Source organism: Leucoraja erinacea, chromosome 2, assembly GCF_028641065.1.
Source record: "Leucoraja erinacea ecotype New England chromosome 2, Leri_hhj_1, whole genome shotgun sequence".
NCBI lineage: Eukaryota > Metazoa > Chordata > Chondrichthyes > Rajiformes > Rajidae > Leucoraja > Leucoraja erinaceus.
In genome coordinates this window covers 95,663,943-95,690,707 of record NC_073378.1, presented here as the reverse complement: position 1 = coordinate 95,690,707, position 26,765 = coordinate 95,663,943, and the positions used below count along the sequence as shown (strand labels likewise).

General features: G+C 40.0%; 1 protein-coding gene across 6 annotated transcripts in view; it reads left to right on the top strand.

Annotated features, from left to right (window-relative positions):
- hdac9b (histone deacetylase 9b) overlaps positions 1-15,504 on the top strand; it is a 542,867-nt gene extending 527,363 nt beyond the window's left edge. For all 6 annotated transcript variants that reach the window (XM_055661563.1, XM_055661579.1, XM_055661556.1 and 3 more), the window contains one exon: positions 13,092-15,504. In XM_055661563.1, coding sequence (XP_055517538.1) covers positions 13,092-13,295 — 204 coding nt within the window. In that variant the 3' untranslated portion in view covers positions 13,296-15,504. The remainder of the gene's footprint in view (positions 1-13,091) is intronic.
- Positions 15,505-26,765: the final 11,261 nt, after the last annotated feature.

Sequence of the window (26,765 nt, the reverse complement as noted above, 5' to 3'; positions counted from 1 at the left end):
TAATGAAAATTTAATTAAGTAATTTATCTGTACAAGATCAGTGCTGTTTTCTTTTAATAGTGTCTAGCTTTCCTCCAGCGGCAGACTTCAAAACGTTCTCCAGAATGCCTTTACTAAATGAGTTATGCTTCGTCATATATCTAACATAAATAGCCCAAGGAGCTTCTGAAATGGAATCATAATGTCAAAAAAATTCTTTGAAAGGTTTGCCACACTTTGCTAATATTGTATTTCTTTAATCGCTGCTTTTTATGTGTTCGCCTGACCTTGCTATACCGGGTAGAAAGCACACTGCAATATCAAAGCCCTTCACCCCGGAGAGAGTGAATGGCCCTTTTGGAGACTTCCTGCCTCTGACAGCTGAAAGGAATTACTATAAACACTGTTTGCTGTCTTGCAGGCACTGTGCTGCCCAATTGTTGTGACTCTTCTTTATAGGGGTTGCAGTGGTCAGTAATTGCTTAACATTAGGAGAATGCCTCATTTAGAGATAATTGATTTATTTTGAGAGAGGCCACAAAAAATGGCCTTGTAATCAATAGATCATTTTGTCAAAACATGTCTAACTTCCTGATTCAAAAAAAAAAATCATCAACATAATCTGCGTCCATAATAAACAGTGTGAGAAAGAAAAGTTAGCTGCAGATTTTTGTGCAGAAAGTATTCAATATAAAGGAGAAAGTCTGTATCATCATTTGAAGTAGCATTTTGTAACATTATTTCCATCAGTTCATCAGTAAGCAAGTATTGATTGCTAAGCCAGAAAATCTGCCATTGTCTTTTGTGATAAAGGAAAAATGTTGGGACAGTGCACAGAAAAGAAAAAAGTGGTACGAGGTATTTTCAGCTCACCAAGTCTGCACCGACCTGCGATCCCCGCACATCAACACTACCTTACACATACTCGGGACAATTTTACATTTACACCTTTACACCAAGCCAATTAACCTACAAATCTGTACGTTTTTGGAGTTGCCTGACATTTTCCCATTCCTATACTGCATTTCTCTGTGATTTTACTTTAGAATGTCACAAAACTAACTGAATGCCCATAGCATTCAGTTCTTGAGATCTTGTGGTAAAATGAAAGGTTACACCTCTCTGCTCACTGTGAGAACTCCAAGCTGTAGGTTCCTATTAACTTCTGGTGTGGCTATTACATTTTAGTTGTCAAATGTAAAAAAAAAAAATGTTGACGTTTTACAAGTTCCTGAAATCTTTAAATCCATGTTTAGATGGCATAGATTTTTTTCCCAGTGGGATCAGATCATGCAGCTGAAAGGTCTATGGATCATGCTTTTACATAAACCTTATTTCATTCCAAACTATCAATCTACACTTTTATATCTTTCTCCATCAGGTCCATATTTATGATTGCTATGTGGTGGAAGCACTTTCTTCTTGACTACTGTGTTGAATCACCATAGGGTCATACAGTCAAATAGTTGTACAGCACAGAAGTAGGCCCTTCAGCCCAACTTGGGGCAAGTCGCAGTGGTGCAGCAGTGGAGTTGCTGCCTTACAGGGCCAGACACCCTGGTTCGATCCTGACTATGGATGCTGTCCATATGGAGTTTGGACGTTCTCTCTGTGACCTGCATGGGTTTTCTCCAGGATCGGTTTCTTCCCCAACACCCCAAAGACCGACAGGTTTATAGACTGATTTGCTTGGTATAATTGTAAATTGTTCATAGTGTGTGTAGGATTGTAAGTGGTGCGCGGATTGCTGGTGAGTGCGGACTCGGTGGGCCAAAAAGGCCTACTGCCGCGTTCTATCTCTACACTAAAACAGCCATGATCCTATTGAATGGCGGTGCTGGCTCGAATTACTGCACCAATTTTCTATGTTTCTATGTTTCCTACTCATCCATGCCGACTGCGAAGCCTATCTGTGCTAATCCCGTTTTCCTGCCTTAGGTCTGGATTGTTCCACTCCTTGCCTATCCACCTTTGAGTTTAATGCCTTTTAAACATTATAATTGTATTTTCTTCTAACACTTCTGGTGACAGCTCGTTCCATACAACCGCCACTCTCTGCATGAAAAGTGCCCCACAGATCTGCATTACATTTCTCTCGTTTTACCTTTAACTATGTCCTCCCCAACCAGGAGAAAGACTCTGACTATTTTTTCTATCTAGGGCCCTCAGAATTTCAGAAACCTCAGCCTCCTGCTTTCCTGTGAGAATAACCCCTGCCTATACAATCTCTCCAAATAAGTAAAACCCTCCATTCCCACCATTGGATCTCGTACAATCCTTGTAATCCCATTACATCCTTCCTGTAGTGTGGTGATCAGAACTATATATTGTACAATACTCCAAATGTAACCTAACCAACATTTTGTATTGCTGCAATGTGATTTGCCAACCTTTAAACTGAATGCATTGGCCTATATTGCCATTTTCAGGGAACTATGATCTTGCACCCCATCTGTACATCAGCATCAACACTCCTGAGCTCCCTGCCAGTTACTGTTTGTAGCCATAGTTATAGAGTTATATACTGCACAACAACGGGCCTTCTGCCCAACTTGGCCATCGTTACTAGGGTGTCTTCCGGAACTCGTACCATTTGCCTGCATTTAGTCCCTATCCCACAACCCTTTGCTATTCATATACCTGTCCAAATATCTTTTAAATTTTGCAATTGTACCTGGCCCTCCAACTGCTCATTACATAAACTTTGTGTTACATAATGATCCTCTGTGTGAAATATCCGTTAGTATTTGATTTCCCAAAATGTAGTACTTCCCACTTGTCTGGGTCAAACTATATATGCCACTGCTCACCCACATTTCCAACTACTACTGCTCCAACAATTGTTGTGGCATCAGCAAACTTACTAATTAGTCCGCCTACTGACAAATGTCAAAGGTCTCAGCACACATCCCTGCCGTATAACACTGGTTATACACTTCCAATATCCCTCAAACACTTCACCCTACTTCCTATCACCAATTCAAATTAGTATCAATTTTGACAACACAGTTTAGATCCCATGTGCCCTAACCTTCTGCACCACCTACCATATGGGACTTTGACACATCAACTGTCCTGCATTAATTAGTCATGATAATAATTTTGAATACCTCTATTATGTCTCATCATTCTATTTCCTGGAAAAAATAGCACCCGCCTGTTTTGTCTTTCCACACAGTTGCACCTCTTGGATCTGATATCATTCTAGTAAAACTCGTTTTACTGTTTATGCAATGATTCTAAATCAATGTCATCATTTGGAGATATCTCTCTTTATGATATTTTTGCTCTAGGTTGACTTCTTATAGATCATAAGTGATAGGAGCCGAATTAGGCCATTCGGCTCATCGTCTACTCTGCTATTCAATCATGGCCGACCTATCTCTCCCTCCTAACCCCATTGTCCTGCCTTCTCCCCATAACCCCTGTCACCTGTATTAATCAAGAATCTATCTATATCTGCCTTAAAAATATAATTGACAGCCTCCACAGCATTCTGTGGCAATAAATTCCACAGACTCGCCATCCTCTGACTAACGAAATTCCTCCTACCTAAAATAATGTCCTTTAATTCTGAGGTTATAACCTCTCATCCTAGACTCTCCCACCAGTGGAAACATCCTCTCCACACCCACTCTATCCAAGCCTTTCACTATTCTGTATGTTTCAATGAGGTCCCCCCTCAATCTTCTAAACTCCAGCGAGTACAGGCCCAGTGCCGTCAAACAAATCATGAGAAACAAATAACCGTACATGCTTGAGAATATAAAAAGAATAAATGTGTAATTACTGTGCAGGTTCCTTTGCATTAGTGGGTTTTGGACTAGGTTGGGCTCTTGAATAATCCAGCAGCCACCTGCTCTGCCAAAACTTTATGTAACATCATGAGGACGAAATTGAAATAACTATTTGGCCTCAATGAAGCAAGTATATCACACATCAACTATTGGATCAATGAACCATGCCTAAGTGAAGACATCTCCTAAAATATTGAAAAAATAAATGCGTGGAAAGCTCAGTAAATTAGTTGAGTTAATGTTTTGGGCATGGAAGGCATTGTTAATTATTTGTCTTTCCATAAATATTGCCTGATCTGCTGAGTTTTACCAGCATTTTATATTTCATATTTCTTGCATTTAGTTTTTTTTTAGTTTCACTCGTTGTTGAGTCTGGTAATTTCAAGGAAACCTCTTCATTGAATAAATTAAATATCGGGCCACTTTTATGTAAATGCCAGCCTAAAGTCTATGTTAGTGTCTCTCGGTAAAAGCAACAAAAGGTTAGTTTAAAAAAGAAACATTAAATGTTCTGGGGCTGAAGCACATTACTAGTCATCCAACTACATCACAATCCCCTGGGCACTGGCTGAAGTGGCATAGCAAAGATGGGTAGCTCTCCCAATTACAAATGAGACTCCAGGCCCAGTTTAACGCCAATATAGACCTGCCCCACACTCGCCGATCCACCTGTTCGGGGCACTTGCTCCATGCTCTGTGCAATCTTGTAAAATAAAATTTAACCTCGATGTTCTTGAAACTACACATTAAATTCGCAGTTTAGGATTCCTTACACTAGTTGTTTGAAAATTTTATGTCTGATTCTTTTACAAAGGTTTTAGCTATTTTAATTGTATGTGTTCGTGATTGATTTCAAAAAGTGAAGAGAATATTTTCAATGAGTGTGTTGAGCTAAATATCTTAGCTTATTCCAAGGGCTTCAATGTGCTTTGCAGTATTAGCGGCACGATGGTGCAGCGGTAGAGTTGCTGCCTTACAGCGCCCGGGTTCGATCCCGGCGATGGGTGCTTACTGTAAGGAGTTTGTACGTTCTTCCCGTGACCTGCATGTGTTTTCTCCGAGATATTTGGTTTCCTCCCACATTCCAAAGACGTACAGGTTTGTAGGTTAATTGGCTTGGTATAAATGGACTGTTTCCGCCCTGTATCTCTCAACTAAACTAAACAACACTATTCACTGTGCATGTTTGAATAGAATAACAATCTGGGACATGGTGAATGATTGGATGTCATTGGATCATTAATCCCTTCACTATTTTCAGGGAGAGCAACATGCAGAAACACATCAAACTGGAGCTTTTGTCTTCTGCACACTTCAGTGGCATTGGGCAGATTTCTCACCGCTGAGGGTATATTATAAAAACCAAGGAAAATCAAGTATTTTTGGAGCTAATTCCTCATCAAAGCAACAGCAGATGATGCATTGCTTCACCTGTTTGAACTAGACCTAAACATACATTCATTGTGCCCATGCCTGTAATAAAACAAGCTAGGTTTCTGCTGAAGTTAATTTGCTGTCATATAAAATACCAATGTTTTTAAAGTTATATTTCTATGTTTCTATATAAAGGATGGAATTAATATTTTTGTTCCTCATATGAAATTGGGGAAGGGAAAAGGAAATTCACTTTGCTTTTAGGTATTGATAGAAATACATAGACGTTGTCTTTGCCTGCTCTAACCAAACCAAGAGACAAGACATAGTAAGAGTTGATTAAAGTAATTGACCACTCCTTGTCCCATTATTCATGGTGTAAGGTTAACGGTGAAATCAGACCCATGATATGTTGGTATCTGGAAAGACAGACAAGGATTTAAGATTCACCTAGAACCCAGAATCCAAGAAGCAGGATTATCGATGAGGAAAGAAAATATGTATTTGCTGCCTTAGATGTAGTCTATGTTTGTTGCAATATAGATTTTCGGAACTCGGGATGAGGTTAAAACTGTATTGGGTTCAAAGCCAATTCGAATTTCTTAACCACCATGAAGCTTCTTGCACCTTTAAGTAAAGCTAGGATCTGTATACAACAGGGGTTGGCAACCTTTTCTGCCAAGGGGCCAGGACATATGTCTGTGAGCGGATGACGGGCCACATCTATCATGTGTACACATGGATTATCCCCCATCCCGCCCCGGATGGCAGGCATCAAATCACGTGTTCAAATAGATCCCACCCCTTTGAGGACGCCACCCGGAGCACTACGCTTAAATATCTTACTAACTCGTCCCCGGCGCCCCTGACAACCCCGATCCCGACAGTGAAGCCCAGACATAGAAGGTTCCCCGGCCGTGCCGGCAGCTTTGCGCAGGATGCGGTACAGCTAAATCATCTTCCAGGTACCAGAAACTCACTCCAGCATTTTTTTCTACCATCAATTTTTTTCAGCATCTGCAGTTCTTTCTTAACCATTCCAGGTACCGAAGATGACGGAGGTCTGCGGGCCGGATGATTGAGGAAAAATAAATATGCCTGCGGGCCGGATGATTTTGGGCTACGGGCCGAATTCGGCCCGGGGGCCATAGGTTGCCGACCCCTGGTATACAACATACTGAATCATTGGACAATATGGAAGTGAACATAGAAACAAATGTTTGTGTCTCAAGATTCAAAGCCAACACTGCTGAATTTGTGGGTTCTATGTTCTTTATGATAAAATGAAGCAGATTAGTTTAATTTAGAGATACACTGCAGAAACAGGCCCTTCAGCCCACCGAGCCTGCGCCGACTTGTGATCTCCACACACTAAAACTATCCTACACACACACTAGGGACAATTTACAATTTTACTGAAGTCAATGTCTTTGGAGGGTGGGAGGAAATCAGAGCACCCGGAGAAAACCCATGAAGGTCACAAGGCTAACCTAAAACTCTGTGCAGACAGCACCCATGGTCAGGATCAACCCAGGTCTTAGGTGCTGTAAAGTAGCAATTCAACTGCTGTGCCACCATGCTACCAGATGTCGCTATCCTGTGATGCATCATTTTGCAGCAAATTCGGACTTTTATCACAATTTATGGAGAATGGAGATGAATAACCAGCTGATTTTACAGCAAGGTCTCTTTCCAAAATGGAATAAGGGTGAGCTATCATCGAAGGATATTTTGTTCTAATCCAATTGATGTCACATTTTTGTGGCGGAGTGCACACAATAAAAACGGCTTATCATGCAAAGCTCTAATGTTATACTATTGATTTGTAAATTGACGTTTATAGTTGATGTTTAAATAAATTGAATGATACCATGCTGATGCCAATATCAAAGTGAACTTGGCTAAATGGATAGGAATAGGAAGGGTTTAGAGGAGTAATGGGCCAGATACAGGCATGAGGGATACCCAGTGCCATCTGGGTCAGATGGGCTGAAGAGCCTAGTTTCTTGCTGTGACTATGACAATTAAATGATGATCCTGTGTCTATCGCAAAATGAAACATTAAAAGAGCAGCTACCTAGTGAAAATTGTTGAATTCATTTAAAAAAAATTGCCTGCTGTACATCACCATTTAATTTACAAGAGATACATATGCTGTTGTGTTTAAGGAAGGTTTGATTGTTTTCATAGAGAATGCTGAATGCTAACACCAAATGAAGCTGAACACTGTTGAGGATGGGAAGGCAGTTGGGTCATTTCACCTGGCAAGGTCCCAGTATCAAACATAATTGCAGGAAATCTGCACAATGCTTAGACTGCCTTTGACACTTCAAGGACTGCATAGCAGAATAATTAAGAGCCAAAATTTTGTTCAATTGTCTCTGTAGACTATTCAAGCTCTGTTAACTCATTTGGTGCAAATTCACTGCGAGCACTGCTGTTAAAATCAACTTGAACTTTACAGGGATCTTAACCATAACAGAACAAAGCAGCTTTGGTACAATTGATTTAATCTAGTCTCAGTTGGATAATATTTTTCACACTTCTGTTTATGCCACGTTATTAAACCTGTTAGCTGTCAGATAACAGATTAAATAGACATTTTTTAAAAACTCATGATCTCCAGATGTCAAAAGAAATTTGAACAAGACTTAAACAATTCTGGTAAATTTGAAGTTTGATGTGTAAATTATGACATATTTTGCACGGATATCTGAAATAAAATAATCAAATTTAATGCAATTGACATACTTCGCAAACACAAATTTAATTACTATTCCAAGCAATATTTAACATGCATTTAATAAAATATTAATTAATATTTTCCCTCAAATAAAGATCTAGACTATTATCACCAACTATTATGTTTAATGACTGTTTACAAATGGAGGCCATTGCATGGTCCCGATTTCAGTGCTTAAGTTTTAACTGGAGAAACTAATTTAAGTAAAAGAGTTTCATCTCTCATGGAAGATTGAAAACAATATATCAACAATTCATCTAGATATTTCATAATTATATTACATCATCAAATGAATAATTCTTATTGTAACACAGGCATTTATTAATAATAGTAATGAGAATGTTATTACTAGTGTTTGGTTATGTCTGGATCACTTTTTTGCAATAGTTTCTCAGAACATATTGGGTAGAAATTATATTCTAGGTATAAATATTTTGTATGTTGGATTTTTAAGGTTCAGATTATGATCGGTGGTTGGTTTGTTATTGCACAACAGCTGAGAATAGACAGCTTCCCCACACATATGTACATTTTCCAGCAATCAGCGTTTGTTCCTTTTTTTGCACAATTTAAAAACACTTTAATTATTATTGTGCCTAAAAATGCTTTTTGATGAGAAACAGACATGTGTTCTGAAAGTGGGAGCCCTGACCGATTTTTCCTATCATTAATCCAGAGGTGCTGAGTTTAGTTGTAGCACCCCAGCTGAGCTCAGTTGCCCCAGCATAGACCAAGGCTGAAGTCTAGGCCATCCTGGTGAAGAATGGCTCAATAGCAGCTAGTACCACACACGATGGGACATCTGTGCACTGAGCTACAAGGACAGCAATCCATCTAATAAATATTTTGGCTCCTGGCATGGCCAGTTTTCTGGGAGTTATTTACACAATGGATCTACTTTGAATTATGATGTGTGGAGATGTGATTATGGTACAGTGAGTCATTCTTGATTCATTGCATTTATGATATAAGAAATTCACTGACTTCAATGCTGCACATAGAAACATAGAAAACATATAAAATAGGTGCAGGAGTAGGCCATTCGGCCCTTCGAGCCTGCACCGCCATTCAATATGATCATGGCTGATCATCCAACTCAGTATCCTGTACATGCCTTCTCTCCATACCCCCTGATCCCTTTAGCCACAAGGGCCACATCTAACTCCCTCTTAAATATAGCCAATGAACTGGCCTCAACTACTTTCTGCGGGAGAGAATTTCAGAGATTCACCACTCTCTGTGTGAAAAAGGTTTTCCTCATCTCGGTCCTAAAAGATTTCCCCTTATCCTTAAACTGTGACCCCTTGTTCTGGACTTCCCCAACATCGGGAACAATCTTCCTGCATCCAGCCTGTCCAACCCCTTAAGAATTTTGTAAGTTTCAATAAGATCCCCTCTCAATCTTCTAAATTCTAGCGAGTACAAACCAAGTCTATCCAGTCTTTCTTCATATGAAAGTCCTGACATCCCCGGAATCAGTCTGGTGAACATTCTCTGTACTCCCTCTACGGCAAGAATGTCTTTCCTCAGATTAGGAGACCAAAACTGTACGCAATACTCCAGGTGTGGTCTCACCAAGATCCCTGTACAACTGCAGTAGAACCTCCCTGCTCCTATACTCAAATCCTTTTGCTATGAATGCTAACATATCATTCGCCTTCTTCACTGCCTGCTGCACCTGCATGCCTACTTTTAATGACTGGTGTACCATGACACCCAGGTCTCGTTGCATCTCCCCATTTCCTAATCGGCCACCATTCAGATAATAATCTACTTTCCTGTTTTTGCCACCAAAGTGGATAACCTCACATGTATCCACATTATACTGCATCTGCCATGCATTTGCCCACTCACCCAGCCTATCCAAGTCACCTTGCAGCATCCTAGCATCCTCCTCACAGCTAACACTGCCCCCCAGCTTCGTGTCATCCACAAACTTGGAGATATTGCATTCAATTCCCTCGTCCAAATCATTAATATATATCGTAAATAGCTGGGGTCCCAGAACTGAGCCTTGCGGCACTCCACTAGTCACTGCCTGCCATTGTGAAAAGGACTCGTTTACTCCTACTCTTTGCTTCCTGTCTGCCAGCCAGTTCTCTATCCACATCAATACTGAACCTTCAATACCATGTGCATTAAGTTTGTGTACTAATCTCTTATGTGGGACCTTGTCGAAAGCCTTGTGAAAGTCCAGACATAACACATCCACTGGTTCTCCCTTATCCACTCTACTAGTTACATCCTCGAAAAATTCTATAAGATACGTCAGACATGATTTACCCTTCATTAATCCATGCTGACTTTGTCCAATGATTTCACCACTTTCTAAATGTGCTGCTATCCCATCTTTAATAACTGATTCTAGCAGTTTCCCCACTACCGATGTTAGACTAACTGGTCTGTAATTCCCCGTTTTCTCTCTCCCTCCCTTTTTAAAAAGTGTTGTTACATTAGCTACCCTCCAATCCTCAGGAACTACTCCAGAATCTAAAGAGTTTTGAAAAGTTATCACTAATGTATCCACTATTTCTGGGGCTACTTCCTTAACTACTCTGGGATGCAGCCTATCTGGCCCTGGGGATTTATCGACCTTTAATCCATTCAATTTACCTAACACCACTTCCCGGCTAACCTGGATTTCACTTAGTTCCTCCATCTCATTTGACCCCCGGTCCCCCGCTATTTCCGGCAGATTATTTATGTCTTCCTTAGTGAAGGCAGAACCAAAGTAGTCATTCAATTGGTCTGCCATGTCCTTGTTCCCCGTGATCAATTCACCCGTTTCTGACTGCAAGGGACCTACATTTGTTTTAACTAATCTTTTTCTCTTCACATATCTCTAAAAGCTTTTGCAGTCAGTTTTTATGTTCCCTGCCAGTTTTCATTCATAATCTATTTTCCCTTTCCTAATTAAGCCCTTTGTCCTCCTCTGCTGGTCTCTGAATTTCTCCCAGTCCTCTGGTAGGCTACTTTTTCTGGCTAATTTGTACGCTTCATCTTTTGTTTTGATACTATCCCTGATTTCCCTTGTTATCCATGGATGCACTACCTTCCCTGATTTATTATTTTGCCAAACTGGGATACACATATTGCTCATGGTTCTGAAACGTGTAATGCAACAGTAATGGAAGCAGTATTATTGCAGCGTAGCTGAGATCTAATTCAACAAACTATGGCACCAGTAAAGGGAATTTAAAAAAATAAATGTGCATTGTTTTGCACCAACATTCGTCATTTTTGGTGCTTTCCTTCACAATGTAATAATGTATGGCAAAGCAATGAAACCAACTCCTGATTAAAATGGTGAGGAATTGTTGGATTTGCACATTAACCAGCTGGTGCAATATGCTTAGTATAATATTATTATAACAATTTGCAAGCAATTTAATCACCTTTAAAAGTTAATATTGATTGCCTTAACAACATGTTCTGTAGATTTGATTCATGAAACTTGAAAACAAGGATTGCATTATAATCATTTTGCCATAAATGAAGGGGCCAGATCCTTGTTGGACAGCCTGCACATTTCATTTCCCTACTAGGTGTTGCACGAAACAATTGCGGACATGGGTCTCCTAATGTCCTTCCAACAGGTAGAAGCTAAGTCCAGCTCAGGTCCATCATGATTACTTCTGCTTTTCCATAATTTCTAAGAAAGCCACTCTTTAGATCTTTCTTGAATACACTCAGCAACTAAGCATCCACATCTCTGTGTGTAGAGAATTTCAAATTTTTACCACTCACTAGTTGAAATTTCTTCTCATCTAAAGGGCCTGTCCCACTATACGAGTTTACCCAAGAGATCTCTCGAGTTAAAAAAAAAAATCAAACTCGTGGTAAGTATGTAGCGGGAACGTCGGAGCTCGGGACGTCTCTTAGCGGCTCGTAACGCTAACGGCGGGTACTCGGGAAACGCGGTAAGCTCGTGAAGTTTTTTCAACATGTTGAAAAATGTTCACGAGAGCCCCGAGTACCTACGAACGGCTATTACCGTAATTCTCCGAGTTGGAATCGGGGGAAACTCGGGAGAACTCTTGAATTACCTCGTACAGTGGGACGGGCCCTTTTGTCATGAATGCTCATGCGCACACCCCCTTTGTCAGGTCTCTGATCCTTTGCAGCAGAAACAGTATCACTGCCACAAGCTTGGTCAAAACCTTATAAACATATTTGATTGTTTTAAGAAGATAACCTTTGATTCTTCTAGGGTCTGCATCCAGGACATTGTGGGAAGCAACACAAGACACTGTGGGGCCCCTGGCAGAGCTTTTGATATCATTATTGACCATGATGAAGTACCAACCTCTTCCTCCAAACTCCCCCTGTAATTCTGCCCCAAGACCCTTTCCATGATCTCTACCCAGCCCCCAATCTTTCTCTCGCTCATATGCTAGTGAAATTATCTCCCCATGAATCAATTTCTTCCTCTGACTACATTCTGGCTCCCTTTGCTTTTTTATTAATGCCCACCTATTTCCTGGTGGGAGGTTTACAAAGCAAAAGGTCTTTGTCCTTAATCACACGTGCAAGGCTGTGCCTGATACAATAAGTAATTCCCATATTTTAGTCCCAAGCCGGGGTGAGCACTGACATTGTGCCACTCAAAGTGTGGAAGCATATGTTGATATGCTTCTAACTCAATATCTTTTTTATAAATATCTATTATTAATTTAAACTTGTATTTTTCTTGCTGCTTCCAGCTCTGTGATTGGGAAGAAATAGAGGGGGGGGGGGGGGGGGGGGGGTCATATTTCATAGCCGGATAGCAACACATTAATGTCCAGCATCACCAAATAGACTTGCAATGATAAAGTGTTATTATACTTGATAATTATACCTGACATTCTCATTGGCATATTGTTCCATTTTAAGCTTAATACATTTGTAAAACACACATATTTTACTGTTTATATATATATTGCTATCATTAATATTCTATTAGTTGTCGTGTATCTCACGAAAGAATGCAACCTCAGGAAAATACTCAGTCAGTGTAAGAAACTTATTTTGCTAAATGGCAGTAGTGACTGACAGTGTGAGAACATCTGTTGAAGGGATTTATTGACTAGGCTTCAGTCTTTACAGTGTTTATTATGGTTCTGACCTAATGAACTTAATTTGTTGACATGTTTCTCCAAGTGTCTTATTTGATCCCTCTCACATTTCTTCCTACTGTGTTGTTTCTATGGTAACAGCAGCTCCTGGATCATCATCGTGTCCACCAGCTTGGAGCATACCAAACTCAGATGGCCATAGTTGGCATGACAGGGTCAGAGAGGCACAGGCCTGTTTTCAGGACACAGTCATCGCCAGCTACTTCCACATCGCTGCACACCACCGCAGACCATCCCACCAGGCACGTCCATTCCACCGGCAGGAGTCCCAAAGGAATTCTTTAATAGGCACTCGAAATTCAGTATTCTGAGGCGCTCAACAGATTCCAATGCTGTAAATAACACAAATTGCACTTTTGTTACACCTCGGTTATTATTATTTTTTTAACTGTTCATTGTCATGTAAAACCTTAGTTACTCAAAATTAGAGATCAGTCAGAACCAATTTGCTCCATGCTTATTTTTCTATTCTTGGATGTGCACTACCGCTCGGCAAACTACCGCTGCTATGAGATATTGAGTTTGAATGGGCAAGTTCTCTTAAACCCGAGAACTACAGCTCAATCAAATACATGGCCATTGCCTTATTTTTTCTAAACAGTTGCAGCATGTCATTTAGATACTGTATCTATGCCATTGATATATCTAATTTTGCTCTTGCAACATGGGTAGCTGGCAGGCAAACTTAGAGCAAGGAGAGGAAAGCAAAGTGTAAGCACAGCCCAAACAATGTTTCCCTTCTCTTGAAAATCAAATAAGATGTAAAAAGTAATTGACAATAACCATTTGAAAAACACAGTTAATTTTGCATTGGCAGAATAATAGGAGCAAATTTTTTGGCACAATTTAACTACAAACATTTGATGCTGACAGAATCATAACCTAAACTAAAATGACAAATCTTTTGTATGGATGGATAGAGAAAAAAAGTGATTTTATTTTATACTGCTTAGAAAAATAAAAAAATAAAATGTCACCTTCATAATATATGAATAACAGAACAAGTTATTTTAAAGTTGCTTAAAAATATAAACATTTGCTTTTTTTTAATGATAAAAGTTCTTCAGTTCAGCAACCATTTTGATTTTAGGAAATAATTTTAATTGTATGAAGGAGTAATTTATATGCATCTTCACAGTTTCAGGTTTTGCCAAGGAATTGTCCCCAAGATATAGTCACTGTTGTAATATAAGAAGAGATGGTACTTTCAAGAGTTGGTCTTTTTTGCACTTGGAAATCTATATCTGCTGTATTTATTATTTCAATAGTGACTTGCACAATTAATGCTCTAGGGTACAATTAGAGAAATCTACGGGGTCATAGGATCATATATAACTTTGTGTTCAAAACATAAACAGCAAATTGCAATTCTTCTCTGCATTTGAATTTAAAAGTCCCTCCCAAAATATTGTTGAAGGAAAATATTTATTTGGTTTACTAATTTTCTAAACTTAACTTTTGAAAGTAATATTTTATTGCTTTTAATTTTTGGACTCATTAGATATGACTTCACATTTTGCTACAACAATATAATGCTCTGTCATGCCACTACTGAAATTATATTGAGTTGAAAGGGAATACAGTCTCGTATTAAATGATGTTGAATTTATGTAGTGCAGAACATTGTTAGATCAAAGAAGAAATCACAAAATTCGATGTATGTAATAAATAAAACATAAAATTATGGCTGAATGTTTTATTCACTAAGTCAGAGGAAGGATCCCACTGAAGGTCTTCTCCTTTATTTTCATTTTTTTTTATGATCAGTTAATTAAATATTCTCGTTCTTCACATTTGAAAGAGGATTACACTCATTTTATTTTACTTCATAGATTTTTTGGTTAAGGGAGAAAGGCCTAAAACGAGAGTAACAATTTTACCAATTTTACTCATTCTTGAGTGACGTTCCAAAAGGTAGTGCAAGAAGGCACTTTTGGGGGGGCATTTCTGGGAAGGCAACACAGATTAACACTTTCAGATAGAGATCCACTGTTTTTTTCTCTTCCTGGTGCTCCACAGACCCCATAGTTTAATTCCAGCAGGTTTACATGCTCACTGTTTACATATTTTCCTTTTCCTTTCTAATATATATTTTATACTGGCATTCCTACACCAATTGTACCTTTTTGATTAGAAGTCATAATATGATTCTGGAGGTTGGGTATAGGTAAAGAGAAAGGAACTCAAATGGTATCCACAGAGTCTGATATAGATTGAATTTCATCCAGCAAGGTAGTAAGTAAGCAAAACCATTAATTGCATTTATTCACAGCCTTTTTAGGCATATGTCAAATTTAAAAACAAAAGATTGTATTATTTTAAATGTGATTTTTTTTCAATGTTGCTTTTTAAACAGCTATTAGCTGCTAGCTTCACAGTTCTAATTATGTGTTGTATATTTTAGCCACTTTGCTGCAGAAGAGTCAGACAACTGTTAAAATGTATTGATGTGTTGAAAAGACAATTAAAAAATTGAATAAATAAAACATGCATTTCTTTCTTTACAATGTCCACAATATTTAATTCAAATTGCATTTTCATTACTTTCAAGCTAAGTTAAGTTTTGAAAAATGTGTAATGTACTATGTTGCTTATGTTTTGTCTATGTTGCTTATCCTGCTCTGTGTTCAAGTCTTAGTGTGTTTTTTTCTCTCAAACCACAATAATTTTCAGGATGTTTTAAAATAAATCTTGTCCTGTAATATCTTCTGCTGGTTCCCTAACTGGCTGAATAATAACTATTTTCACATAGATGTTTTGAGTCTTAGGTTTACTGTGCAGAAGTATTTCCAAAATATTTTGAACAGAATATTTATTATGTTAAATGTGCACCACTTCACATTTACTGCAGCAGAACAACCCAAGAAGTTGGTACAATTTGCAACAAAATTAAATACTGTTATGTAAAAGAACCAGGTAAATCTGTATCTAAGATGACATTATCTTTCTGACCGAGATTGTACACTCAATAAATCGAAATCCTATAGATCTTTATAAATCCCATTCACCCAGCCTTAATATTGTAAAACCTTCAGGTAAAATACACTTCAAATCATATTTTCCCTTCTCTTTGGCAAATATGAAAATTAAGAATTAAAAAATAATCTTAATGGAATTTACTTAAATTAGTGCAAGGAAGTAAAATAACTCTCTCATGAAGCCACTGACAGTCATTCAAATTCACTTCTCATGTCCAATCGCTCAATGGACAGCAGGGTCATCAGATCACTCGTGGACAGAGCCCTTTCTATTTGTGGGAGGCAAAGCACTAACAGTGAACACAAAACTGCAGCATATCAGGGTGGCCCTCCAGGTTAATGGGTATTACCTTTGGGCCGTATTAACAAAGCTTTACCCCATCTCTTATATTGCAGCCTTCCTCTTCTTTCTGGCTGTACCGTGAACTTTTCTATAAACGTTCTGCTAAAGATGAATTGCTGGCAAATTAGAGGACACTGTCCTTTACCGTTTCAGTTCAATTCTTTTACAGCAGGAACCTAGTTAACCAGCAACATCAACAATCATTAAATAATTCATCCCAAACACACTAGAAATATTAGGTAAGGTTAGGTGACCCTTTCATGAATATAAACCGTATTAACACTAAATTAACACAAAAATGATTCCACATTAATTTAAGACCTGGAGAAAGAGCTATGAGGTGTGATCACCAGAGGTGCTGATGTGCTTGGACGTAGTTGAAGAAAAATTGAATGCAACAAGTAAATAGAAAGACAAAGGCCCTGATGTTTACAGAATGATCGGAATGTAGCTAGCAAGTGGGACACGGGGATACAGAATTGCTGGAAACTATTGTGTGGTGGTCCCGTTGAATCTAATACCAGAAGCTGTGGAAATTGCAGATGATTGGAATGAGAATACATCCATGAGGAGGGGCAGGAGCGAACATGGGGGATCAGAAAATTGTAAAAGGACGGGGGAGAAAAAATGGGTAATAGTTGACCGCCATGGAGTGGTCGAGATCATATTAGCAGTTAATCTGAAGATGGTGGGAAGAACTGGATCCTCTCTACCCACAGGATGAGAAAGCTTGAATATACTGCCTCTGTAAGATCACAATTCCCTGAACCTATCTGCATTCCCCAACCAAGAAATTGGGGTGAGTGCACTGTCATCCACATATTTATCAGATATCATTAGCCTATTGCAATGTTAGCACACGTTGCCATAACCACATCACGATGGGATTAGGTCTCCTGTTTGAATTGAAGACAATCTAAACATTGGATTTATAAAGCAAAATTGTCTCAGAAAGTAACTAGTTACAAGTGCAACTATAGGAAAACAATGGGAGATGCTGGTAGTGTAATGATTTGGGAAGCCAAAATATTACTTTTGATAACCAGTTATCTTGTTGATGGAAGCTTTGAACTCCCATATAGAGTCGTGGTCATACAGCATGGAAACAGGCCCTTTGGCTCAACAAACCCATGCCATCTAACTTGTCCCATCTAGACTAGTCCCACCGGCCTGCATTTGGTCCATATCCCTCTAAACCTATCCTATCTATGTACCTGTGTAAATGTTTCTTAAATATAAATGTACCTGCCTCAACTACCTCCTCCGGCAACTCATTCCATATACCTTTTTAAATTTAGTTTAGAGAGGCAGCGTGGAAATGGCCCTTCGGCCCACCGGGTCCGTGCAGACCAGTGAACCCCGCACATTAACACTATCCTACACCCACTAGGGACAATTGTCACATTTACCAAGCCAATTAACCTACAAACCTGTATATCTTTGTAGTGTGTGAGGAAACCAAAGATCTCGGAGAAAACCCACGCAGGTCATGGGGAGAACGTACAAACTGGGTACAGCCAGCAACCGTAGTCAGGATTGAACCCGGGTCTCCGGTGCTGTATTCACTGAAAGGCAGCAACTCTACTGCTGCACCACCGTGCTTGCACTTCAATGGTTCTTTATTGTCACATATGCACAGCACAGTGAAATTATTTTGCACAAATGCATAGTCGGCATACCTTGTCATCGTTTGCAAAGAAAAAGGAAAAGGAAATAAAATTGATAGTCCAAGTCCAGTCCACATGTTGGAGGTCCAAATGTCCACACCCATGATCCAGGTAAGCCCAGCTAAGACCCAGGCTGCTGCAGGCCCATGACCCGAGGTCCCTCTCCTTGCCCAACTGCATCTGAGTCCAACCTTTTCGATCATTATTATACTATTGCTTTGGTCTCTTACACGGTGGAAATGAGATAAAGTTGAAAGTGAATAAGTGTAGAGCACCTTTTAGCATGTTAATGTTTAGCGCTGTGGCCAATGTGTAAAATATTGTTTGGTGACCCCTCTTGACAAAACATGTTTTACAGACATTTATGGCCAGATTTTCTGTAGGTTACCATATTTACAAATGCTGTCAGGATATGTATCTTGCTCCTAAAATTGATGCATCGTGTTTGCTCCACCTGTTTTGAGTAGCTGAAGGAGTTGGGCTGAGATTCACATGAAACATTCCGTAGGACTTATCCACATCAACCTGGTGTAGCTGAAGGTGTCCTTTGGGTGTCATAATGCAGCTCATCCATCAGAGGCTTGAAAACCATGTGCAGACCCTATCTGGAATCAGCCCAAGTGAATTCCCCAAGGAATGGGAGTGAGAGGGAATAAGATTGCAAATCATCAGCAGTACACAGCGTTCCTGTTAGAGTCAGGAGGTGCATTTTCTCTCTTCCTATTCTCACTTTGTATTTTGGAGGCTGCAGCTCTAAAGAAGGTGCCCCATGAAAAAGATCCTGGTAAACACATTCTGGGGACCTTATATCTGATGTTGGCTGGCATCATAAGCACTTTCAATTTCCTGCCTACTAGTTGGGCAGCACACTTGAATTTGGGGAGTCATTCTTGGAATCTAGTTTGGATCCCTGACATTAAATTAGATGCCAAACAGTTTCATCTTACATATGTTCACTTGTGTTTTAATGCCTCTATTTTTCATCTCTCTAACCTTGCAAGTGACAACATGCATTTGGAAGGCATTCAGCAATAGCATCATGTTTGTGCACCAAATACATGTTTTATAATATAATTATCACTGAGTAGGTACAACTATTATCTTACCTGCCCTATGTGGAACTAATGGTTTTATGCCATACCTACACTTAATCACTCCTGATGTAGGATTTAAACCTGAAATGTCGACAAATATGTTTTCCCCACAGATGCTACTCGACCTGCTAATTTCTTCCAGCAGATTATTGTCACTCGGTTTCCAGCATCCAGAGTCTCTTGTGACTACATGAAATCAGACTTAAAATCACTGGGAAGTAATATTGTCAAATTATAACTTGGCATCTTTGCCAATCCAATGAGGCAAGTAAAAATCCACAATCTGTATTGTTCAATTTGGTAAAAATTAAAATGCCTATACACATTCTTTGTAATTTGTTTAATATGATTAGAAAGCAACTCAGCCCTATGCAGTGTAATTTTAGGATCTCAGATGAACCTGCAGCTAAAGTTCTCTTTCAGGAAACCTTCTGCTAGAGTTTCAATTACAGGAGCACAACCTTTTATCCGGAGTTCTGGAAACAGAAAAGCTCTGAAAACTGGACATTTTTTCCAGGATGTCGCCTGCACACCAAAGCTCGCGTTTGGCGCCAAACCTGACCCAAAACGACCCATCGTCAACCCAGGTCTGTACTTCTGTAGCGGCTGCCTCCTCCCCGGAGACCGGGGAGACACTAAAACATCTGTAAATCATTGCTTAAATGTTAGTCAGTTAGTTTGGAGGGCTTTTATGTGAGGGGGGGGGGGGGGGGTGGGGGGTGCGGGTGAAGGGGAAACTTGAATTCTTAGTCCCCCTACCTGGTGGGAGAGGCGGGGTGCGGGCAATGCATTACCGGGTCGCCGTGCAGTAAGCTCCGGAGCGCTGTGGCCGCCGACTCCCAACATCGCGGAGCTGGGGCTGCGGGCTTCCAGCCACGGGCGGCGCCGGTTGTAGCTCCGACCCCGGCAACTCTACCCCTGGCTGCGTGGCGCTCCAAATCCAGTGCAGCCCACGGCCAGACGCCCGCAGCCCCAGCTCCGCGATGTTGGGAGTCCGGAGCACTCCGGAGCTTACCGCACGGCGACCCGGTAAGGCATTGCCCGCTCCCCGCTGGTATCCCAGCGCTGCGACGCCGCCGACGCCCGACATCGCGGAGCTGGAGCTGCGGGCGTCCGGCCGCGGGCCGCGCTGGATTTGGAGCGCCGCGCAGCCAGGGGTAGAGTTCGCCGGGGTCGGAGCTCCAACCGGCGCCGCCCGCGGCCGGACGCTCGCAGCCCCAGCTCCGCGATGTTGGGAGTCGGCGGCCACATTGCTCCGGAGCTTACCGCACGGCGACCCGGTAAGGCATTGCCCGCTCCCCGTTGGTATCTCAGCGCTGTGGCCGCCGACTCCCAACATCGCGGAGCTGGGGCTGGGGCTGCGGGCCGCGCTGGATTTGGAGCACCGCGCAGCCAGGGGTAGAGTTCGCCGGGGTCGTAGCTCCAACCGGCGCCGCCCGGGGCCAGACGTTCGCAGCCCCAGCTCCACAATGTTGGGAGTCGGCGGCCACAGCGCTCCGGAGCTTACTGCATGACGACCTGGTAAGGCATTGCCCGCTCCCCGCCTCTCCGACCAGGTAGGGGACTAAGAATTAAAGTTTCCCCCTTCACCCCCCCCCACCACATAAAATCCCTCCAAACTAACTGACTAACATTTAAGCAATGATTTACAATGATTCCCACTGTCTCTGGGGAGGAGGCAGCCACTCCAGACTTTTCAAGCCGCCCGCGCTACCTACCTAATCTACGCTAAAAATCTTCCATTACGAAATCCAAAAAATTCCGAAATCCGAGAAGTGTCTGGTCCCAAGGCTTTCGGATAAAAGGTTGTGTACCTGTACTACCAGAATCAGGCAGGTTCCTGTGGTTGAATTTACGTTCTTCATATTTGTTTCTTTTAGCGATTACGAGGTTGAGAAGCCATTTTGGAGGAATTACAGATGAAGCATTCTGAATACAGTTTGCTACTCTTTGGTACCAACTCACTGAACAGGCAGAAACTGGACATAAAGAAGCTGCTCGGTTTGGAGAGCCTTCTACTGACAGGACCACATTCCACAACATTCATCAGTCACTACTGATGTCAGCTCAAGTCACTTGGCTGAAAGTGTATTAAATTGTCATATCTCCCAACATATTCATCATTTCTTAGCATAGTTTTATCAGTGGGTGCCATTTTGCCAGGAAGTGCAAATTACAAACATAAAAAAAAGAAAATAGCACAGAAACAGGCCCATTGATTCACATATTCTGCGCCAAACATGATGCTAAATTAAACTAATCCCTTTGCCTGCGTATGATTCAATAATGATTCAATGCATTTTCCAGGTCCCTACATTCACTGCATATTTACATGCCTATCTAAAAGCTTCTTAAACATATCTACATCCACTGCCACCCCTAGCAGCATGTTCCAGACACCTACCACTCTCTATGTAAAAAGCATACCCCATACATCTCCTTTAAATTTCCCCCCTCTCATCTTATAGCTATGCTCGCTATTATTTGAATTTTCAACCCTGGGAAGAAGATTCTGACTGTCTAGCCTCAGCCCCTGACACTCCAGAGAAAACAATCCAAGTTTTTCTGATCTCTCCTAATTGCTAATACCCTTTAATCCAGGCAGAAACATGACTTGCTGACTCTAATACTCAATGCCCTTTCCAATGACGGCAGGCATTCCATACACCTTTTTTTTACCACTCTATCATGTTGCGTTGCTACTTTCCGGGTGATGTGGACTTGGACCCCAAGATGCCCCTATTCATCAATACTGTTAAGGATTCTGCCTTTGATTTAAGACTTTCCTGTTAATTTTCATTTCCCAGATGTAATACCTCATATTTGCTTGGAATAAATTCCATCTGCCATTTCTCTGCCCAACTGATCTATATTCTGCTGTATCCGTTAACAACCTTTTTCACTGTCCTTAACTCCACCAATTTTTGTGTCACCTCAAACTTACTAACCATCCCATCTACATTTTCATAATTCCATTAATATATATCAGTTTCCCCATAACTGACATATGCTGCACCTACCAATAATATGCTGAGTTATTCTATTCCCCTTCTTAAACAAAGGAACACTATTGGCTACTCATCATTCCTCCAGGAACTCACTTTTGTGACACCCTATACGTGGTGGCTCTTTGCATATTTTATGTATGGTATGCAAAACAAAGAATTTCACTGTGACATGTTACTTACATGCAATAATAAATATCAATTGATCAATTGTCTTAGTCAAGACCCCAGTGATTTCCCCTCTTGCCTCTCCCAATAATCTAGGATGGATCCCACCAGGCACAGTGGATTTATCCACCTTAAAGGTCTTCAAGTGGACCAACACCATCTCCTTGATCGCAAAATGCCCTGGCATATCACTATTCCCCACATTGGTCTCACTGTCCACCATGTCCTTCTTCTTGGTAAATACTGATGCAAAGTACATGTTTAGTACCTCGACTACATCCTCTGACTTCAAACATAAATTCCCTCCTTTATCCTTGAGTGGTCCTACCCTCTTCCTAGCTCCACTCATGTTTTTAGTGGATGTATATAATGTCTTGTGATTCTCTTTATTTCTATTTGCCAAAGACATTTCATGGTCCCCTCTTAATTCCCTGCTTCATTTCTTCCCTGTTTTCTCTATATTTCTCAAAGGACCATATATTCTTCAAACATGCCTATTGAAATAGGAAATGAAGAGCAATGATCTTGGGCGATTCTAGTGGGAGACTGTTCCGCCCTTCAAGTCTATTCTGACTCCTGTACAGCAATTCTGTCCCTTTCTCTACTTTTTCCACTTGGTCTGGAATTTTAATTTCTTTGCTGCCAACAATTTTCATCTGAAAGTTCCAATTTATTTTGTTTTCACCAATCCTACAGTTTCCTGGTCATAATTACATTATTTCTGTATCATTATGTATCATTACAGATTCAAATGACTATATTTAATTTTTTTTCTATATTTCCACATGCACCATAATTGCTATTTCAGCCTAACAACCATGTTTCTTCCGAAGAAACATGATTTACAAATTACTCATGCAATGGGGAATGAAAAATGCATGATTATTTTACTTTTAAAAACTTGTAGGATGATAGTCTGCTACAATGCAACTACCATAAGATGTAGAAAGTGCACAGGACTGAAAATTATAGATATAATGAACTATGTGACATGAAGCTTAATTTTAGGAAATACTCAAAGTCAGATCAGCTGATTGTTAAACAGCCTGCTTGATTACACTTTAGGAGAGCTCCCCCTCCCCACATCCCATTCACCATCAACAGCACTACAGTCACATCTGTGGAGTCTTTTAAGTTCTTGGGAACCATCATCTCCAAGGACCTTAAAAGGGGGGCCACCATCGACTCCAGTCAAAAAGGCACAACAGAGGATGTACTTCCTACGGCAGCTGAGGAAGTATAATCTGCCAAAGGCAACGCTGGTCCAATTCTATACAGCCATCGCAGAGTCTGTCCTCACCTTCTCCATCATGGTCTGGTTTGGCTCAGCCACCTAGCACGACATCCGGAGGCTGCAGCAAATTGTTCGATCTGCTGAGAAGGTTATTGGCTGCAACCTCCCCCCGCCCCCCCATTGACAAACTGTAAACTGCAAGGGCCGGGAAGTGAGTGGGTAAGATAATGTCAGACCCCTCTCACCTTGGCCACAAACACTTTGAGTCACTGCCCTCTGGAAAGCGACGCCGGACTGTCAAAGCTGGCACAACCAGACATTAAAACAGCTTTTTTTCCACGAGTAGTAGCTCTACACAAAAAACAAAAATCTGTAGCCTCCTTTTGCTCCGGTATTTTATTTAATTAACATGTTTAATCAATAAAGTTTTATAATTAATGTTTAATGTTTTATGTGTCATTCCTAACTGTCACTGTATGTCATGTTGTCACTTGCAGGTGGAGCACCAAGACAAATTTCTTGTATGTGAATACTTGGCCAATAAATTTATTCATTCATTCATTTCCTGTCAATTGACTTCAACAGAGAGGAACATTGGAAAGTTTATATTATAAACAATTGATTTGTGTTGCATGATACACCAACAGCTAAAACTGTTCCTTAGAATTCTTAAAATTAATCCACGCTGAATATAATCATATATGGTAAATTTGTTTCTTTAAAGAACAGTCAAAATGAAACATATATGAATATCAATTCATCATAATTCAGCTAATTTTTGATGGGACAATGATGGGAGAGCATCCACACTTCAGGATTCAGAAGAGTTACAGTACAGAAAACTTCCACCGGGATTCTGCTTCTTGTTACTATTCAGTAGCCATAATTGAAAAGGTGATCAAGTTGCAACAGGAGAGGATATGACAACCAGTCCCTCACTGATCCATTGATTTTAAGTTCATTTTTTACACACAAAAGAGAAAATAACTCTTCAATTTTTCCCACACCGTTGAGAAAGATGGGAAAAGATATTGAGACAGATAATATCCTGCACCCGTCTTGGGTCCCTGGTCATGCTAATAGCAGAATCACCAAGAAAAGGATAACAATAATCCTTAACTTAGAATGTGAGTTATTTAAGTTTACACACGTCCAATCCAGAGTCCAGCAATATACTCTTTCTCCCTTTGTATAAGCCCCAAATATCTATTAAATTACCCAAAATAATTTTCTATCCTTCCACTTTAGGATCCTTCAAAACTATTTCAAATGTATTTTACCTCTTTGTAGGGTATCCCTTGGGCAGTTCCACGTTGATGACAGCCAAAATTAACTAAAGTGCATGTTAAATATTCAGCCTGCTTTGAATCAGGACAAAAAGGTTTGAATCAAGTTTTTGAGGGTTTCTATGAGATATTTCTCCAAAAAGAGGAACGTTCAGGTTTATTTTACCTGAGCTTCCACAGCAAAAAGGGAGAAGATAGAAAATTAGAAAGTAATGGGTGTTTATGGAACAAAGAGAAAATATTTCAAATTAACAACCCATGAAATTAATCTCATGTGAGGTTACAGAGATGTGAATGTTTTTGTGCTCTATGCTCTTCTTCCAAGATTCCTCAGTTTATGACATAGAAGTCGCTTCAAAAATGTAAAGAATGCAAAACACAACTAGCAATATTAGGACTCTACTCATTTTTACTTTTCTTACCTCACCTAGAATCTGTCAAAAAAAAATCTTCACCACTCTCCCTTGTGGGGGTCGTGGGGTAAGTAAAATGTTTGTTGTTGCCCATTCTACACTGTTCTGTTTCTTTTAATTCTGCACACTATATTAAGCCTTTGTCAGGCGTTCGTTAAAGTCTGACAGCTGGAGAATTTCCGAACCATTCTCAAGCAAAACATGTTTCTCAGCGAGTTACTGAAACAATGTTCTCTAATGTGTAACCCCAGATGGAAAAGTCATCATTTGTGCAGCCCCGTTTGAGCTATCTTTCCTACCATACTTCACAAATATTCTCCCACATTAAATATTAAGGAAGTCCTTGCATGTTTAAGTGATACAGCATTACCTAAAAAAAATGACATAAGTAGCATTTTCTTAAGAGTCCCCCACACTAATCACTCCCCCTTCGCTTTTAATAGCACTGATGGTCTGACCTCACCATTCACCAGACAGGAAGTAGCAGTCACTGAGATTTACTGATGAGAGGCACTGATGATTTACAAACTAGTAGATATATTTGTCTTGCGATATATCTTACAACAGCTATAAAAAAAGCTCTTAGCGATTCATCCTAAATTAAAATATATCATAAAATTCTTCTAGAGTTTTAAATCTAGTCTCAAGCATTCTCTTTCTCCTCTCTGCCTCACCCCCCAAAAACCAAAATAATGGTAATAAGGTCTCTTGTGCTAAATTGCTGTGAGACATATTTCAGGAAATGTAACAAACCCAGAAGAAATTCTCATGTAATGATAATCCTGCGTGGAAATGGGAGATACCAGAAAATGTATCTATAAATGAATGGGGAAAAAACAAGACTTGGTGAATTTATAAACAATACAGATATAATGTACAGCAGTAATTGCTGGATGTCTCCTTAAGTGCACTGTGGTTGGAAAGATTCACAATTGCCACTGTGCTTGCAATTTATGACCGATTCATCTCTGCCACTAATTGTGGCTTTGCATTTTACAAGTTGCTGGCCTGAATATTTGTGGAGTGATTACTGATGCCAAACATTATAACCATCCCAATTTCTAGATTAGCGGCTGTAAAATGTACTGAAGCAGAGACAGTTGCTTCAGTTACCGGACAAGAATACATCTGAATGTTTTCAGACTTTGCAGAAACAAGTATTGAAAGTATGTCTTTGGAAATGGTGGCCAAACATAATTTGAGTTGATCCTTGAAAAAAATTCTTACAATGTGAATAATACTATTGTTTATTGGAAATAATAATAATAATAAACTTTATTATGGACTCAAGGTCCAGACAAGGGGCAACATTACATTAAAAATGCATTGCATATCAAATATCATAAATATATATATAAAATCATGGTATATCACATAAAAACATCATAATTTATATTTAACAAAAACCCACAATACTTAAGTTAAAAATCCAGATTAAAAGATGATCAATGTCCCACAACGAGACAACGATACCAGTGTCTCCATAGCGAAATATATAGTGAGGCTTACAATATCTGGAGAGAAGATATACACTATTTATTTTGTCCAAAATTGAATGGCTACTGAT